This window comes from Suncus etruscus, chromosome 3 (genome assembly GCF_024139225.1).
Source record: "Suncus etruscus isolate mSunEtr1 chromosome 3, mSunEtr1.pri.cur, whole genome shotgun sequence".
NCBI lineage: Eukaryota > Metazoa > Chordata > Mammalia > Eulipotyphla > Soricidae > Suncus > Suncus etruscus.
The window spans coordinates 50,962,031-50,980,720 of record NC_064850.1 but is presented as its reverse complement, the minus strand read 5'-3'; the positions used below and the strand labels follow the sequence as shown (position 1 = coordinate 50,980,720).

The following is an 18,690-nucleotide window of genomic DNA, read 5'->3' as shown; positions in this document are numbered from 1 at the left end:
TTTGGGCATCTGGGAACTGTGAAAAACTGTCAACCTAAGTAAGATAACATTTAAAACATTTCCAGAATGGTTTTCTAAATCTAATGGAAAAATTTCTTTGCTACCTGAAATGAAAAGTACCTACTTATAAATAAAACAAGTGAAGGTATAACTTTGTTCTATAAGCATGGTAGCATCATTCTATGGATTTTACTAAAGGAAGGAGAGATGAACAATTGCAGGACTAAGGTAGAGTTTTATAAAACAATAAGAAAAAATTTAAACACTAGTTTTACTTGTAAAAATCAGATAACATTGAACTGTTAAATTTTTAATAGTTCATTCTAAAGAAAGGGAAATTTTTAAGTCACTTTTGGCATAAGATAGATTTTTATGTATATATATATTTTTTTTTTCAGCAAAATGGAAACATAGTGATAAAGGAAAGGAAGAAATGCAATTTGCTGTTGGTTGGAGTGGTTCTTTAAATGTTGAAGAAGGGTATGTATCAGTTAATACAGATATTTGTATATTTTTGGGTTTTGTGTCACATGTTGTAAAATTAATCCTTGCACACCATGTCTCCAACCCCAGGCATTTGGGTCTGAAGCAGGTAGGGTAGCTGTGAAGAGTTGATAAACCAAGCCAGTCAGGAGAGAATCATGGAGTCAGTGGCTTCTCCCTCTTGGTGTGTTTCTGCATCTCAAAGCCAAACTGAATTTTCTTTATTCTCAGTACAAAGGAAAGAGTAAGATCCAGGGGGACTTTTATATATCAAAGGGCTAGGTGAAATGGGAAGAGGAAATTGAGGGAATGCCTTTGTTTTGGGTTAATGGCTGGGTATCATCTTACAACCCTGCCAGTGTTCCGGGCACACTCCTCACTTTATACTCAGGAATCACTCATAGTGCACTCCGGGGTGCCAGAGATTGAACCTGGGTTGACTGTAGGTAAATGCCCTACCTACTGGACTATATCTCCAGTTAGTATTTTATTTCTCTGTATTAAATGCATATATAAAATTGACCCATGAGTGAATCTACTAAGACATTTTATTATTTAATCAGCATATTCATCAGAGAGCATGATTTAGTCAGCAAATTTAGTTTTATCATCTTGATGTGATTCTTAGAAAAAGTCACAACTCCCTATTAGAGAAAATGTGCTGGGGTGGGGGGCTCTTGGGAATCAAGCCTGGGGCTCTCACATGTGAACTGTATACTTTACCCTTTAAGACATCTTTCCAGCCCCAAAGATTCCAGAAGATTGAGAATTCCTAGTCACCTTGGTGCCTCTTGTCTTGTCCTTTCTCCAGTCCTCATTTTATTTCATCAGAGATGCCTGCGACTTCCTGAAGCCAGCACCTCTTGTGCTCTTGTGCTGCCAATCCCCATTCTAGTAAAAGTTCCCAGCTCCCAGGAAGGAAAGAGAACCTTAAAGAGCTGGAAGCCCAGAAGTTCACCACCTCCACCCAAACCCTCCCTTCGGAACTGGTTGGGAAATGGGAAAAGCTTGGAGTCCCCTTTAAATTCCCCACCGGGACCTACCTCACTGGCCCCCTGGGTGTGTGGCCCAGGGGTAGCCCTGGAATTCCGAAGGAAGGAGGTGGAAGGGTGCTGGGGTGCCCCAAGCCCTGCACCCCTCCTAGACCTGGTTAAAAAGGCCTTTGGCATGGCGGAGGCCTGCCATTCCCCATGCTGGCTAAAGCTCCCAGCTCCCAGGAAGGAAAGAGATCCTTAAAGAGCTGGAAGTCCGATGTTCACCCCCACCCAAGCCCTCCCTCCGGAGCCTGCTGGGAAATGGGGAGAGCTTGGGGTCCCCTTTAACTCTTTGCCAGGACCCACCTCACTGGCCCCCTGGGCATGTGACCGTGGGGTAGACCTGGAGTTCCAGAGGAAGGGGGCTAGGGTGAGTCTGTCTTGTCTTAAAGTAGACCTTTCAGTTTGTCTTTTAAGAATGGTTTTGAGTCTATAAAGATTCTGAGTTGTTGTTTATCCTTGAATCCTTCCTTCAAACCTGAATATACTTTTTTTTTTTTTTTTTTTTTTGTGGGTGAAGTATTTTTGGTGAAACATTCATTTCACTGAGTTTTGTCACAATATCCCCTCACTGCCTTCAGGCCTTGAGGGTTTCTTGTGACAGATCTGCTGTAAATCTTAAGGATGCTCCTTTGAATGTTATTTCCTTTTTTGATTTTGCTCCTTTCAATGTTTTATCCCTATCTGTGGGGTTCATCATTGTCACTAGGATGTGTCTTAGTGCGTTTTCTTTGGATCTCTTTGGATTTCTTTGGATCTCTTATCAGGTTTTGGTTACATGCACTCTTTAACTCTGGAAGTTTTTCTCTGCAATGATGTCCTTGACTGTTGATTCTTCGTGGGTGTTTTCTTCTTGGGTCTTGGAACTTCAGTGATTCTTACGTTGTTTCTGTTAAATTTTTCAAAGACTTCGTTTCTTGTTTGATCACATTCTTTGAAGATTTTTTTCCATCCTCTGATCCTTTATTTCAAGGCTCTTTTCCTATCTCTTCTGTTGTATGGATTTGTTATGCATCTCATCTTCCAGCTCACTAATTTTGACCTCAGCTGCTGTTACTCTGTTGAAGAGGCTTTCCAGTAAGGTTTTTATTTCTTCTTCTTCTTTTTTTTTTTTTTGCATTTTTTTTTCTTTAATTAAACCTTGACTACAAATATGATTGTGATTAGGTTTCAGTCATGTAAAGAACACCCTGGCTTCACCAGTGAAACATTCCCAACACCAATGTCCCAAATCTCCCTCCATCCCACCCCACCCCCACCTGTACTTTAGACAGGCTTTCCAGTTCCCTCATTCATTCACATGATTATGGTAGTTCTCAGTGTAGTTATTTCTATAACTGCACTCACCACTCTTTGTGGTGAGCTTCATGAAGTGAGCTGGAAGTTCCAGCCTTCCTCTCAATGTCTCTGAGGATTGTTGCAAAGATGACTTTTATTTTTCTTAAAACCCATAGATGAGTGAGACTATTCTGCGTCTCTCTCTCTCTCCCTCTGACTTATTTCACTCATGATAGACTCCATGTACATCCATGTATAGGAAAATTTCATGACTTCATTTCTCCTGACGGCTGCATAATATTCCATTGTGTATATGTACCACAGTTTCTTTAGCCATTCGTCTGTTGAAGGGCATCTTGGTTGTTTCCAGAGCCTGGCTATTGTGAATAGCGCTGCAATAAATATAGGTGTGAGGAAGGGGTTTTTGTATTGTATTCTTGTGTTCCTAGGGTATATCCCTAGGAGTAGAATTGCTGGGTTGAATGGGAGCTCAATTTCCAGTTTTTGGAGGAATCTCCATATCGTTTTCCATAGAGGTTGGACTAGATGGCATTCCCACGAGAGGTGGGTAAGAGTTCTTTCTCTCCATGTTCCCGCCATCACTGCTTGTTCTCATTCTTTGTGATGTGTGCCAATCTCTGTGGTGTGAGATGGTATCTCATCGTTGTTTTGATTTGCATCTCCCTGATGATCAGTGATGAGGAGCATTTTTTCATGTGCCTTTTGGACATTTGTATTTCTTTTTTATCAAAGTGTCTGTTGATTTCTTCTCCCCATTTTTTGATGGGACTAGATGTTTTTTTCTTGTAAAATTGTGTCAGTGCCCTGTATATTTTGGATATTAGCCCTTTATCTGATGGGTATTGGGTGAATAGTTTCTCCCACACGGTGGGTAGCTCTTGTATCCTGGGCACTATTTCTTTTGAGGTGCAGAAGGTTCTCAGCTTAATGTATTCCCATCTGTTTATCTCTGCTTCCACTTGTTTGGAAAGTGCAGTTTCCTCCTTGAAGATGTCTTTAGTCTCAATGTCACAGAGTGTTTTACCTATGTGTTGTTCTGTATACCTTATAGTATCAGGTCTTTATCAAGGTCTTTAATCCATTTGGATTTTACCTTCATACATGATATTAACTGGGGGTATATGTTTGCTTTTTTGCAAGTGGATAAACAGTTCTGCCAGCACCATTTGTTGAAGAGGTTTTCCCTGCTCCACTTAGGATTTCTTGCTCCCTTGTCAAAAATTAGGTGATTGTATGTCTGGGGAACATTGTCTGAGAACTCAAGCCTATTCCACTGATCTGTCTTTATTCCAATACCATGCTGTTTTGATAACTATTGCTTTGTAGTACAGTTTAAAGTACTGTAATTACTGAAAGTAATGCCTCCCATTGTCCTTTTCCCTAGGAGTGCTTTAGCTATTCGAGGGTGTTTATTGTTCCAGATGAACTTCATAAGTATTTGATCCACTTCTTTGAAGAATGTCATGGGTATCTTTAGAGGGATCGCATTAAATCTGTACAATGCTTTGGGGAGTATTGCCATTTTAATGATGTTAATCCTGCCAATCCATGAGCAGAGTATGTGTTTCCATTTCCATGTGTCCTCTCTTATTTCTTGGAGCAGGGCTTTATAGTTTTCTTTGTATAGGTCCTTCACATCTTTGGTCAAGTTGACTCCAAGATATTTGAGTTTGTGTGGCACTAATGTGAACGGGATTGCCTTCTTGACGTCCATCTCTTCCCTATCATTATTGGTGTATAAAAAGGCCATTGATTTCTGTGTGTTAATTTTGTAGCCTGCCACCTTGCTATATGAGTCTATTGTTTCTAGAAGCTTTTTGGTAGAGGGTTTTCTAAGTAGAGTATCATGTCATCTGCAAACAGTGAGAGCTTGACTTCTTCCTTTCCTATCTGGATTCCCTTGATATCTTTTATTGCCTGATCACTATAGCAAGCACTTCCAGTACTATGTTGAAGAGGAGTGGTGAAAGCAGACAGCCTTGTCTTGTACCAGAATTTAGAGGAAAGGCTTTTAGTTTTTCTCCGTTGAGGATAATATTTGCCATTGGCTTGTGGTAGATGGCTTTAACTAGGTCGAGAAAGGTTCCTTTCATTCCCATCTTGCTGAGAGTTTTGATCAAGAATGGGTGTTGGACCTTATCAAATGCTTTCTCTGCGTCTATTGATATGATCATGCGATTTTTATTTTTCTTGTTGTTGATGTTGTATGATGTTGATGTTGATAGATTTACGGATGTTAAACCATCCTTGCATTCCTGGGATGAAACCTTTTGGTCGTAGTGTATGATCTTCTTTTTTTCTTTTTTCTTTTTTCATTTTTTTTTTTTTTTTTTTTGGTTTTTGGGCCGTACCCGGCATTGCTCAGGGGTTACTCCTGGCTGTCTGCTCAGAAATAGCTCCTGGCAGGCACGGGGGACCATATGGGACACCGGGATTCGAAACAACCACCTTTGGTCCTGGATTGGCTGCTTGCAAGGCAAATGCCACAGTGCTATCTCTCCGGGCCCGTGTATGATCTTCTTAATGATGCGTTGGATCCTATTTGCCAGGATTTTGTTGAAGATCTTTGCGTCTGCATTCATCAGGGATATTGGTCTGTAATTTTTTTTTTGGCAGCATCTCTGTCTGGTTTTGGTATCAAGGTGATGTTGGCTTCATAAAAGCTCTTTGGGAGTGTTCCCATTTTTTCAATTTCTTGGAAGAGCCTGGCTAGGATTGGATGTAGCTCCTCGTGAAAGGTTTGAAAGAATTCATTAGTAAATCCATCTGGGCCTGGGCTTTTCTTTTTAGGCAGATATTTGATTACAGTTTCAATTTCCTCAGTAGTGATGGGGGTGTTTAGATATGCTATATCCTCCTTACTTAACTGTGGAAGGTTATAAGTGTCCAAGAATTTATCCATTTCTTCTAGGTTCTCATGTTTAGTAGCATAAAGTTTCTCAAAGTAGTCTCTGATTACCCTTTGGATCTCTTCAGTATCTGTCGTGATCTTCCCCTTCTCATTTCTAATATGGGTTATCAGGTTTCTCTCTCTTTCTTTGTGAGTTTTGCCAATGGTCTATCAATCTTGTTTATTTTCTCAAAGAACCAACTTCTGCTTTCTTTGATCTTTCGGATTGTTTTTTGGTTTTCCACTTCATTGATTTCTGCTTTCAGTTTTGTTATTTCCTTCTGTCTCCCTATTTTTGGTTCCTTTTGTTGGTCATTTTCTAATTTTATGAGCTGCGTCATTAAGTTATTCAGGTATGCCCCTTCTTCCTTCCTGATGTGTGCTTGTAAAGCTATAAATTTTCCTCTCAGGACCGCTTTTGCTGTGTTCCATACATTCTGGCAGTTTGTGTCTTCATTATCATTTGTTTCCAGGAAAGTTTTGATTTCCTCTTTGATTTTACCTCAGACCCACTGGTTGTTCAGTAGCAGGCTGTTTAATTTCCAATTGTTAAAGTTTTTCTTCTGTGTGGCTTTGTAGTTCACATCTAATTTCAGAGCCTTGTGGTCAGTAAAGGTAGCCTGCAAGATTCCTATCCTCTTGATTTTTATGAAATTATGTTTTATGTGTCAGCATGTGGTCTGTCCTGGAGAATGACCCATGTACATTGGAGAAGAATGTGTATCCAGGTTTTTTGGGATGGAGTGTCCTATATATATCTACTAGTCCTCTTTCTTCCATTACTTCTTTCAGGGCTAGTATGTTTTTGTTGCGTTTCAGTCTGGTTGACCTATCAAGTGTTGACAGGGCCGTGTTGAGGTCTTCCACAATTATTGTGTTATTATTGAAATCGTTCAAATTTGTCAGTAATTGTATTAGATAATTTGCTGGTCTCTCATTGGGTGCATATATGTTTAATAGTCTGATTTCTTCCTGTTGCACATATCCCTTGATTAGTACATAGTGTCCATCTTTGTCCCTTACAACTTTTTTGAGTATAAAGTTGTTGTCATCAGATATTAATATGGCCACCCCAGCTTTTTTAAGGGTGTTGTTTGATTGGATGATTTTCCTCCAGCCTTTGATTTTGAGCCTATGTTTGTTCTGACTATTCAGGTGTGTTTCTTGTAGGCCGCAGAAGGTTAGATTTATCTTTTTGACCCATTTTGCCACTCTGTATCTTTTAATTGGTGAATTTAGCCCATTGACATTGAGGGAGATGATTGTCATAGGATTTAATGTCATCTTTGTAGATAAGTTTGCTGTGTTTGTTGGTCTCTCTTGTCTTAAAAGTAGACCTTTCAGTTTTTCCTTTAAGGCTGGTTTTTCATTTGTGAAGTTTCTGAGCTGTTGTTTATCCTTCCTTCAAACATGAATGTGAGGGCCCGGAGAGATAGCACGGCGGCGTTTGCCTTGCAAGCAGCCTATCCAGGACCTAAGGTGGTTGGTTTGAATCCTGGTGTCCCATATGGTCCCCCGTGCCTGCCTGGAGCTATTTCTGAGCAGACAGCCAGGAGTAACCCCTGAGCACCACCAGGTGTGGCCCAAAAACCAAAAAAAACCAACAAAAACAAAAAAAGACAAAAAAATCCTGAATGTGAGTCAGGCTAGGTGCAGTATTCTCGGTGAGGCATCCATTTCATTCAGTCTTGTCACAATATCCCACCACTGTCTTCTGGCCTTGAGAGTTTCTTGTGACATGTCTGCTGTAAGTCTTAGGGATGCTCCTTTGAATGTAATTTCCCTTTTTGATCTTGCTGCTTTCAGTAGTCTATCTCTATCTGTGGGATTTGTCATTGTAATGAGGATGTGTCTTGGGGTGTTTTTCTTTGGGTCTCTTTTAGCTGGTACTCTTGGCTCATGCAGGATTTGATTGCATGTAGTCTTTAACTCTGGGAGTATCTCTTTGATAATGTCTTTGACAGTAGATTCTTCCTAGAGATCTCCTACCTGGGCCTCTGAAACTCCAATGATTCTTACGTTGTTTCTGTTGAGTTTATCAAAGACTTCTATTTTCATCTGTTCACATTCCTCGAGTACTTTTTCCATTGCCTGATTGTTTGTCTTAAGGTTCTTTTCCAATTTCTTCTGCTGTGTTGAGTTTTTCTGCATCTCATCTTCCAGCACGCTGATTCTGTTCTCTGCTGCTGTTACCCTGCTGGCAAGGCCATCCACTGAGTTTTTCAGTTCAGCTACTGTGTTTTTAGATATGTTATTTCAGTTTGGAGTTTTCTGATTTTTCTGTCTTTGTGTTCTGTTCAGATCGATCTATGCTTTCTTTGAGTTCTACAAGCATCTTCCATATTAAGTTCCTTCCATTTTAAGTTCCTTATCTGAGAGGTTAATCAGATGGTTGGAATTTTTTAGGTCATCCGAGCAATCGTCTTCATTCTCTGTGCATGGTGTTTGCCTGCAAGGTTTCCCCATCTCACGCTTGTAGTGCGATTTTTTTTCTGCGTGTTGTGGTGGGGTTCATTGGTTAGAAAGAGTGTGCAGCCGTGAAGTGAAGGGGAGCTGCCTTGCTCTTCTGGAGCCTCTTGGAGAACTATTTTTCTGGGCCCTTTTCGGCCCACTCCCAAGAGGTTTCGGAGACAGGACAGTGGAAAAACACACACAGGCAATACTCACAGTTGGGAATCACTGGGCGGGTGTAGATTTTCCCAGCCTGACATCACAAACATGGGACCTTCCTTTCTGCAGAATATTGTAGATAGCCGGTTTTCATGGTAGGACACAGTTCCTTGGTGTTCCGGCCCTTGGATGAGCCTCTGGGACAGCTGTTTTTCTGGGCCCTTTTTGGCCCACTCCCAAGAGGTTTTGGAGACAGGACAGTGGAAAAACACGCACAGGCAACACTCACAGTCAGGAATCACTCGTAAGGTTTTTATTTCACTTACCAAGTTTTTAATCCTGTTATTTTAGTTTGGACTTTACTCATTTCTACTTTCATATCTTCTTGATTCTTTGTTCTCTTCTGTCTTTGCGTTCTCTGAGGATCCACCATATTTCTTCTCTATAGATTTTTTTTGGGGGGAGCGACTCTGAGGATCCTCCATATTTCTTCTCTATAGATTTTTTTTTGGGAGGAGCGGGGTACACCCAGCAGCTTTCAGGGATTACTCCTGGCTCTGCACTCAGAAATCACTCCTGGCAGGCTCAGAGGACCGTATGGGATGCTGGGAAATGAACCAGGGTCCATCCTGTTTTGATCACATGCAAGACAAAAGCCCTACTGCTATTCTACCACTCTGGCCCCCCTTCTCTAAAGATTTGAGAGGCTATCTAGGTGGTTGACACTTTTCATGTCATCAGAGCTATCATCTTCATTCTCTTTGCATGGTGGAGGGCTTGCATTATTTCTCCATTGTCATGCTTGTAGTGTGGCGTTTTCTGTGTGTTGTGCTGGGATTCGTTGACTAGGCCATTTGTAAGTCTGTGGAGTGAAGATGCCTTGCTCCTCTAGCTCCTCCCTTTGGGGGCAGGGTTAGCTTACTTCCATTGACATATGTTACAGGTACCAGGGTTTCTGCTCTTGGGGCAGTGTGGGTCCTGGCACTGTGGGGCTGATGTGTCGGATGGCATCCATGTTAATATGCTCATAGCTGGTGGGAATCAGGCTCCACTCTTTGTGGTCAGAGTCTGCTCATCTTCGTTGATGTGCATTGCATCTGCAGTCTCTGTTGACATGTGTGCAGCTCAGGTGCAGTTTTCTCATCTCACCTCACGGGGATGTGAGTGCTATTTTTTCTCTCAATGCAGGAATAGAAGTGTCCTTAGAGCTTCTGTGCTCCTGACCTAAGCATGTGACTTGGCTTTTGTCTTTCAGGGAATGTGTCACCAGTGTGCTCTGTATCCCGCTAGCAAGCCAGAAGAGGTAAGGGATGTGGGTGCTGCCTGCTGGTACGGCTCAGCCTTGCTTTGGTGTGTGTGAGGCACCGGGGTTCACAGGTTCTATCTGTCCCAGGAGCTCCACTGGCCGCCCAGATTGGACCTGCATCGTGGTGGGCTTCACATCAGGCTATGTGCGCTTCTACACCGAGGTGAGGGCCTGTGGCTTCCCAAAAGCACCAGAGTCGACCACAAACCTTAGGGGCTCAGTGCCTGCTGCTTAGGGGAGTGAGGAGTTGATGATTTCTGGGAAGAGGGGGGACAGAGGTGATGGAGACTTAGGGACTTTTGGAGAGATGATGGGGCTCTTTTTTCTCTGCCCCTTTCTAGAGTGGAGTACTCTTGCTGGCTCAGCTGTTGAATGAGGATCCCGTGCTGCAACTCAAGTGCAGGACCTATGAGATACCTCGGCACCCTGGGGTCACCGAGCAGGTAGGTGGGAGGGAACTGGGGTTCCCGGCACAGTCTGCCACCTTGTGTTCCAGAAATGCCTCCTGCTCAGAGCCCAGGAAGGAGTCAAAATGTTTCTAGTTTTTTTGGAATAGTCACAAGCCAAATTGTAAACTCACTTTCATATCTTTCTAGATTGTATTTAGATTTGAAAATAATAGAGTAGGAGCAAAGAAAGCATTATTAGGTTGGTGACTTTAGACTTACTGTTTCTCAGAAAAGGGGATAGTTTTATAATGGCATCTGCTTTATGTCCATTTGAAGATTTTATTTCTTTTTATTATTTTTTCATAGCATCCTGACTGTGCTCCAGGAGCACACAGATACTCATGACTCTGTGTTAGGGGTTTGCTCCCAGGGATCATATGTGGAACCAAGAATCAAGCCACAGATAATTGCTTGTAGGTTATTCCCTGAACTGTCTGTTTCATGTATCACTTTTCTGTTCGTCCCCTCCCCCCTTTTTTGTTTCTTTGTGGGAAGCCTCTTATGGTGCAAGAGATAACCATGATGATTCTTGACCAGCAGGGCTGTTGGTTCAAAGTGTCCCCTGGTAAAGCTAGGCAATTGCTTCATTTAGTTTGGGATTTGATAGTGCCAGGATCACTGGAGATTGGGCTGAGGATGATGCCTAGCACTGTCTGTTCCCAGCATGGCAGAGCCTATGAGCACAGCTAGGAGACCTGGGGGCTCCCTGCTTTATTGGGTTGAGTAGCACCACGCTTCATTTTTATGAAACCTTTTTGTTGTCATTGTTCATCTCACCAACTGTCTTGAAAGCATTGTTCACTGTTTCCAGAAGCTCTTATTTAGAAGAATTTTAAGTCTTTAGCATTGTTCACTGTTTCCAGAAGCTCTTATTTAGAAGAATTTTAAGTCTTTAGCAAATAGGCATGTTGAGATGAAATTTTTATTTTATTCTTCATGATACTCTGCTTCATGTTTTGTGTGTTGGCTGATTGACAATCATTTGGTCTTAGCATTTTTTTGTTTCTTTTTTTGGGCCACACCTGGCATTGCCTAGGGCAGTGATGGATAACCTTTTTGAGTCCAAATACCCAAACTGCCGCACAATGCCTGGTCCTCCCAATGGCCAGTCTGGCCTTTTTGCCAGGTGAGCTGCAAAGCAGACACTGGCACACTCGCCTCCGACTGCATATCTTAATTGCAGACCCCTTCCCGCGTGCCAGCTGAAAGGCCTTCGAGTGCTACCGCTGGTACTTGTGCCATAGGTTTGCCATCGAGGGCCTAGGGGGTTCTCCTGGCTCTGGGCTGAGAAATTACTCTTGGCAGGCACAGGGGACTATATGGGATGCCAGGGAGCGAACCTGAGTTGACTGTGTGCAAGACAAATGCCCTACTGTGCTGTGCTTTTGCTCCAGCTCAGCATTTTAATTTTTTTTAATGAAATCTGATATTCAGTTATTCTGGGAAAATAATAAGAGATACTTAGGTGGCAATGTTGAATATCTCCAGTAAGTTATCATTTATCCAAACAGAATGAAGAGTTGAGCATCTTATACCCTGCTGCCATTTTGACCATTGATGGATTCAGCCTTTTTCAGTCCTTGCGTGCTTGTCGAAATCAGGTGGCAAAAGGTAATTCTGCTCACATCATCTACTGTTAGCTTTCCTGTAGCTGACTTAAATCAAAACTGATTACATATATCTCCTCAGTTCAAAGGTATCAGGGCTATCTTTAAGAGGGTGCCAGAACTATAGAGTAAGCCAGGCATTGGTGGGTCAACTGCTAAGTAAGAGTCATCAGCTACCTTCCAGACCATAGTGGATGGTGCCCAGCATCAGATAAACAGACCATCTACTCAACAGTGCATCTTGGTGGCCATAGACAGATCTGGGATTCTATGGGGAATCAGCATCGGTCTGTGGAGTTCACTTAGATAGAGCTGAGAAACCAAGTTTCCCACTCAGTCAGAGGCTGCCCCACCAACCTCCCGAAACCCCATGAGTTCACACTCTTCAACTCCCTTCAAAAGTGACACTGCTACCACACAGGGAGGTTTTTTTCTATGTTAGATCTATAGGGAATCCCGACTGGCTTCCTTGGACTAACTTGGAATCCTTTTGACTGGAGGAAAGTGAGAGCCTAAATAGAACATGGATATACTGGCAGCTGCATTATTTTCAGATTTGGGAGATGGGGAAACATGTGCAAAGAAGCCATTTTTATCACAGGAAGAGGATGGTGGTTTGTGAATAAGGATGCTGTCCCTGGCTCTATGCTGGAAGGTCACACCTGGTAGTGCTCAGGGAACCAAGCAGGGCTGAGAGTGAATCTCAAGCCTCTGGGAATCGGGTCCTCCACTGAAATGGATCATTGCTCTCAGTGCAGACCAAAAAATCTCTCTCTTATCACCACTATTTCCTTTTATCAAATTTAAGATCTCAGTGACTTCTGTGCCACTAAGAAGGCAAACTTCTGCTGGCAAAATTTAGACCACTGATCTCCAGTTTTAAAGATAATAAACTTAGGGGAAGAAAAGCAGAAGTGAAAATTCCAGCTTCCCTTTGATCTATTGGGCTTGGTTAAGGAGACCTTTGTGACCATTTTTGAAAGACAAGTTACAGACAATAACTGACAAGTCCGTGAAACTGTAGGTCAATTCATGGTGGGGATCATGAAGCCAGAGCTCAAATGTAAAATGATGTTTCTTCTAGAGGAAAGAAAAATATAAGTCTTAAATAACAATAGAAAAAAGTTGTGATGGTTGATATGATCAAATTCTGAAGTCTTATATGTTTTTAATGTAACAAGCTTTTCTCTTAAGTTAGAATTTGTTTTGAATTTTTATACATATTGTCATAATCCAAGTGTTCAGATTTAATCCACCAAGGTTCTTTTTATCTTGGGAGCATTTAAAGTAGGCCCCATTTGTAGAAAAGCCCAAAGAGACCAGTGAGTTTCTGTCTGGAAGAGTTCTAGCAACATAATGGACCAATAATACACATTCTGCTACAGTTGGTGTTGCCAGCTCTGAGGTGTTCACTAGTTCCATAAAGTCATATTTTTTATTTTGTTTTATTTTTATTAGTATTATTTTTTTTATAAAAATCTTTATTTAAGCACCATGATTACAAGCATGATTGTAATTGGGTTTCAGTCATAAACAAAATACCCCCCCCCCCCTTCACCAGTGCAACATTCCACCAACAATGCCCCCCTCCCTCCTTCCCAACCCCTGCCTGTATTTGAGACAGGCATTTTGCTTCTCTCACTCATTAAGGTTGTCATGATAGTTGTTAGTGTAGTTATTTCCCTAATTGCACTCACCAGTCTTTGTGATGAGCTTCATATTATGAACTGGTCCTTCCAGCCCTCATCTCTATTGTCTCTGGGCATTATTACAGTAATATCCTTAATTTTTCTTAAAATCCATTCATTAGTGAGACTATTCTGTGTCTATCTCTCTCCCTCTGACTTATTTCACTCAGCATAATAGATTCCATGTACATCCACATATAGGAATATTTCATAACTTCATCTCCTGACGGCGGCATAATATTTCATTGTGTATATGTACCACAGCTTCTTTAGTCATTTATCTATTAAAGGACATCTTGGTTATTTCCAGAGTCTGGTTATTGTAAATAGCGCTGCAATGAATATAGGTGTGAGAAAGGAATTTTTGAATTGTGTTTTTGTGTTCTAGGCTATATCCCTAGGGGTGCTATAGTTGGATGATAATGGGAGCTCAATTTCCAGTTTTTTGAGGAATATTCATATTGTTTTCCATAAAGGCTGGACTAGACAGCATTCCCACCAGCAGTGAATAAGAGTTTCTGTTTCTCCACATGCCCGCCAGCACTGATTGTTCTTGTTCTTTGTGATGTGTGCCAGTCTCTTTGGTGTGAGATGGTACCTCATCATTGTTTTCTGATTTCTATCTTTGTCTTCTGTTCAGCTAGAGCTATGTTTTCTTTGATTTCCATGAAGATCTTCCATATTTCTATTCTAAACTCCTTATCTGAGAGGTTAATCAGATGGTTGATATTTTTTGGGTCATCAAAGCTATCATCTTCATTCTCTGCACATAGTGTTTGCCTGCAAGGTTTCCCCATTGTCATGCTTATAGTGTGATTTTTTTTTCCTGCGTGTTATGGTGGGGTTCATTAGTAGAAAAAGTGCGCAGCTGCAAAGTGAAGTGGAGTGGCCATGCTCTTCTGGGACCTCCAGGAGACAGTTTTTTTGGGCCCTTCCTAGCCCTGTGAGGAAAGCTTCAGGAGATCAGAGAAGAGAAACACGCAAAGCCAACAGGTCCCTTCAGCTTCTCGCAGTCACCAATCTCACAGCAGGGCGGACTCCTCCACAGACAAAGGAGTCAGCTCTCTGGCTGGCTCCCTGATAGCCAGTTTTCACTCACTCCGTCTTTCTTGGCCTTTCGGCCTGAGTGGCTCCAGGAGACAGTACCTTGTATATTTTCAATATATACTTGCCCATGAAGTACCAAGTCATTTAGTGCCCTCTTGTTATGAATGGTCTAAAAACAAACTTGCCCACTTACCACAAAATGAAAGTTCAGACTTTCATTTTGCAAATAGAAGAAAAAGAAAAAAAATTTTTTTTTATATTGAAAACTAAAGCTTGTAAAAGGTTGCATTGCCCATATCTAAGTGCCTTTCTTCACTTACCAGAACATCCCAAGAATTCAACATGATTCAAATACATAGTGTGAGGGTTTTTTTTTAACTTTATTAATTGACTGGTTGATTGATTATTTGGGCCATACCCAGTGGTGCTCAGGGATTACTCCTGGCTCTGCACTCAGAAACCGCCCCTAGATGGGGGAACCATATGGGATGCCAGGGATCAAATTGGGCCCTTCCTGGGTTGGCTGCATGCAAGGTAATTGCCCTACTGATGTGCTATCCGGTCCCATGAGGGGGATTTCTGACAAATGGGCCCTTGTGCATGTCTATGTTGGCAGACACAAACCTCTCCTTTCCTTCCTGGCCTTCCCTCCATTCTCCCTGGCATTGCTGGTGCTATCGGCTTTATTGTTCAGCCTGGCCATCATCACTTGTTTTGACTTGAGCTTTACAGAGCTTGCTGGGCATATGCCCCTGCCAGGCACATTTGTTTGTTTCCCATTGAGTCTGCCTGGCAGCTATTTCTAGGAATTTCTTTCATGAAGAGGTAACTTGCTTATTGGGCCTTGGTTGTTGGTTGAGTCTATATTAGTTTCTTGAAGGAGTCAAAACTCACTCTTTTTTTTTTTTTTGGTTTTTGGGCCACGCCCGGCATTGCTCAGGGGTTACTTCTGGCTGTCTGCTCAGAAATAGCTCCTGGCAGGCACAGGAGACCATATGGGACACTGGGATTCCAACCAACCACCTTTGGTCTGGGATTGGCTGCTTGCAAGGCAAACACCGCTGTGCTATCTCTCCGGGCCCTCAAAACTCACTTTTGAATAGTTTCCCCTGCTGAGAGACCCCAGACTCTCCTGGAAAGGCCAGATGTGTGTTGTCTTGTGACAATACTCATCACAGCACTTTAGGTCTTGTTTAAGACATCTCCTTTCTCCTTATTCCTTACTGAATCATGTAATATGTTAAAATGATTTTGGGGTTAAAACTTGATCTATACTACTTTCCTAAGTATAAAGTTTGCATCATCTGATATTAATATGGCCACTCCTGCTTTTTTTTGGGTGTTGTTTGCTTGGATGATTTTCCTCCAGCCTTTTATTTTGAGTCTATGTTTGTTCTGACTATTCAGGTGCGTTTCTTGTAGGCAGCAGAAGGTTGGATTGAGTTTTTTGATCCATTTAGCCACTCTGTGTCTCTTAACTGGTGCATTTAGTCCATTGACATTGAGAGAAAGAATTGTCCTGGGAGTTAGTGCCATCTTTATATTAAAGTTTGGTGTGTTTGTTGGTAAGCCTTGTCTTAAAGTATGCCGTTCAGTTTTTCTTTTAAGAATGGTTTTGAGTCTGTGAAGTTTTTGAGCTGTTGTTTGTCTGTGAAACTATGTATTGTTCCTTCAAACCTAAAAGTGAGTTTTGCTGGGTACAGTATTCTAGGCGAAGCATTTATTTCATTGAGTTTTGTCACTATGTCCCACCACTGCCTTCTGGCCTTGAGTGTTTCTGGTGACAGGTCTGCAGTAAATCTCAAGGATGTTCCCTTAAATGTAATTTCTCTTTTCGATCTTGCTGCTTTCAGAATTCTGTCTCTATCTATGGGATTCGTCATTGTGACTAGAATGTGTCTTGGGGTGTTTTTTCTGGGGTCTCTTTTAGTTGGCACTCTTCGGGCATGCAGGATTTGATCACATGTATTCATTATCTCTGGTAGTTTCTCTTTAATGATGTTCTTGACTGTTGATTCTTCCCGGAGATTTTCTTCCTGAGTCTCTGGGACTCCAATGATTCTTAAGTTGTTTCTGTTGAGCTTATCATAGACTTCTATTTTCATCTGTTCCCATTCTTTGAGTAATTTTTCCATTGTTTGATCATTTGCTTTGAGGCTTTTTTCCAATTTCTTCTGCTGTATGTAATTGTTATGTATCTCATCTTCCAGTGTACTGATTCTATCCTCAGCTGCTGTTAACCTGTGGGAAATCTCAAACATGTTTTTCTTCAATTCATCTACTGAGTTTCTCAGACCTGTTATTTGATCTGAAATTTCCGTTTGGAGTTTTCTCATTTCTATCTTCATATTCTCCTGATTCTTTTTAGTTTTCTCTTCTATACTTTGTTTGAGTTCTTTGAACATGTTCCATATTGCAACTCTAAACTCCTTATCTGAGAGACTGACTAGGTGGTTGATCATGTTCAAGTCATCAGAGTTGCCATCTTCATTCTCTATGTCTGGCACTGGCCCATGTTGTTTCCCCATTGTCACACAAGTACTGCGTGTTTTTCTACGTGTTGTGATTGTATTCATTGGCTAAATGCTGTGCACCGTCGCGAAGGGGAGCGGAGCAACCGTGCTCCTCTGGCTTCTCCCTTTCTGGGCGTGTCGACTCACCTCCACGGAAGGCTCACAGGAAGGCAGGCTGGCAGATGGGCTGCACCCAGGATGAAATCAGGCCAAAAATGCAGGACAGCAGAGTAGAGAGGCAGAAGGGTGCTGGCATCTGAGATCCAGCGAAGTTCAGTGGCTCCTCCCTTTCTGGGCGTGTCGACTCACCTCCACGGAAGGCTCACGGGAAGGCAGACTCCCCGGAAAGTTCACAGGAAGGCAGGCTGGCTGATGAGCCGCACCAAGGGTGAAATCAGGCCGAAAATGCAGGACAGCAGAGTAGAGAGGCAGAAGGGTGCTGGCATCTGAGATCCAGCGAAGTTCAGTGGCTCCTCCCTTTCTGGGCGTGTCGACTCACCTCCACGGAAGGCTCACGGGAAGGCAGACTCCCCGGAAAGCTCACAGGAAAGCAGGCTGGCTGATGAGCCGCACCAAGGGTGAAATCAGGCCGAAAATGCAGGACAGCAGAGTAGAGAGGCAGAAGGGTTCTGGCATCTGAGATCCAGCAGAGTTCGGTGGCTCCTCCCTTTCTGGGCGTGTCGGCTCACCTCCAAGGAAGGCTCACGGGAAGGCAGACTCCCCGGAAAGCTCACAGGAAAGCAGGCTGGCTGATGAGCCGCACCAAGGGTGAAATCAGGCCGAAAATGCAGGACAGCAGAGTAGAGAGGCAGAAGGGTGCTGGCATCTGAGATCCAGCAGAGTTCGGTCTTTATACTTTATACTTTATACTTAGGAAAGTAGTAAGAGACAAAGATGGACATTTTGTATTAATCAAGGGATATGTACAGCAGGAAGAAATCACCCTCCTAAACATATATGCACCGAATGAGGGGCCAGCAAAATATTTAATACAACTGTTGACAGATCTGAAAAATAATATCAATAACAACACAATAATTGTGGGAGACCTCAACACGGCATTGTCAACACTAGACAGGTCAACCAGACTGAAACCCAACAAGAATATACTAGACCTGAGGAGAGAAATGGAAGTAAGAGGCCTAGTAGATATATACAGGACACTCCACCCCCAGAAGCCTGGATACACATTTTTCTCTAATGTACATGGGACATTCTCTAGGATAGACTACATGTTAGCACACAAAACATATCTCCATAATATCAAGAGGATAGAAATTTTGCAGGCTGCCTTTGCTGACCACAAAGCCCTGAAATTATATATAAACTACAAAGGGACACAGAAGAAAAATTTTAACACCTGGAAGTTAAATAGCCTCATACTGAATAATCAGTGGGTCCGAGATGAAATCAAAGAGGAAATCAAAACCTTCCTGAAAACAAATGACAATGGAGACACAATTTATCAGAACCTATGGGACACAGCAAAAGCAGTACTGAGAGGAAAATTTATAGCTTTGCAAGCACACATCAGGAAAGAAGAAGGGGCATACCTGAATAGCTTAATGACGCAGCTCATAGAATTAGAAAGTGCTCAACAAAAGGATCCAAAAATAGGGAGGCAGAAGGAAATAACAAAGCTGAGAGCAGAAATCAATGAAGTGGAAACCAGAAAAACCATCCAAAAGATCAACGAAAGCAGAAGTTGGTTCTTTGAAAAAATAAACAAGATTGATAGACCACTGGCAAAACTAACAAAGAAAG

At 42.2% G+C, this 18,690-nt stretch overlaps 1 protein-coding gene across 1 annotated transcript in view; it reads left to right on the top strand.

The window, feature by feature from the left end:
* Window positions 1-18,690, top strand: part of RAB3GAP2 (RAB3 GTPase activating non-catalytic protein subunit 2) — a 70,724-nt gene that overhangs the window by 21,184 nt on the left and 30,850 nt on the right. Inside the window, exons 4-8 of the mRNA XM_049769503.1 lie at window positions 399-480; window positions 9,572-9,619; window positions 9,710-9,785; window positions 9,964-10,065; window positions 11,583-11,682. Of these exons, the coding sequence (XP_049625460.1) occupies window positions 399-480; window positions 9,572-9,619; window positions 9,710-9,785; window positions 9,964-10,065; window positions 11,583-11,682 (408 nt within the window). The remainder of the gene's footprint in view (window positions 1-398; window positions 481-9,571; window positions 9,620-9,709; window positions 9,786-9,963; window positions 10,066-11,582; window positions 11,683-18,690) is intronic.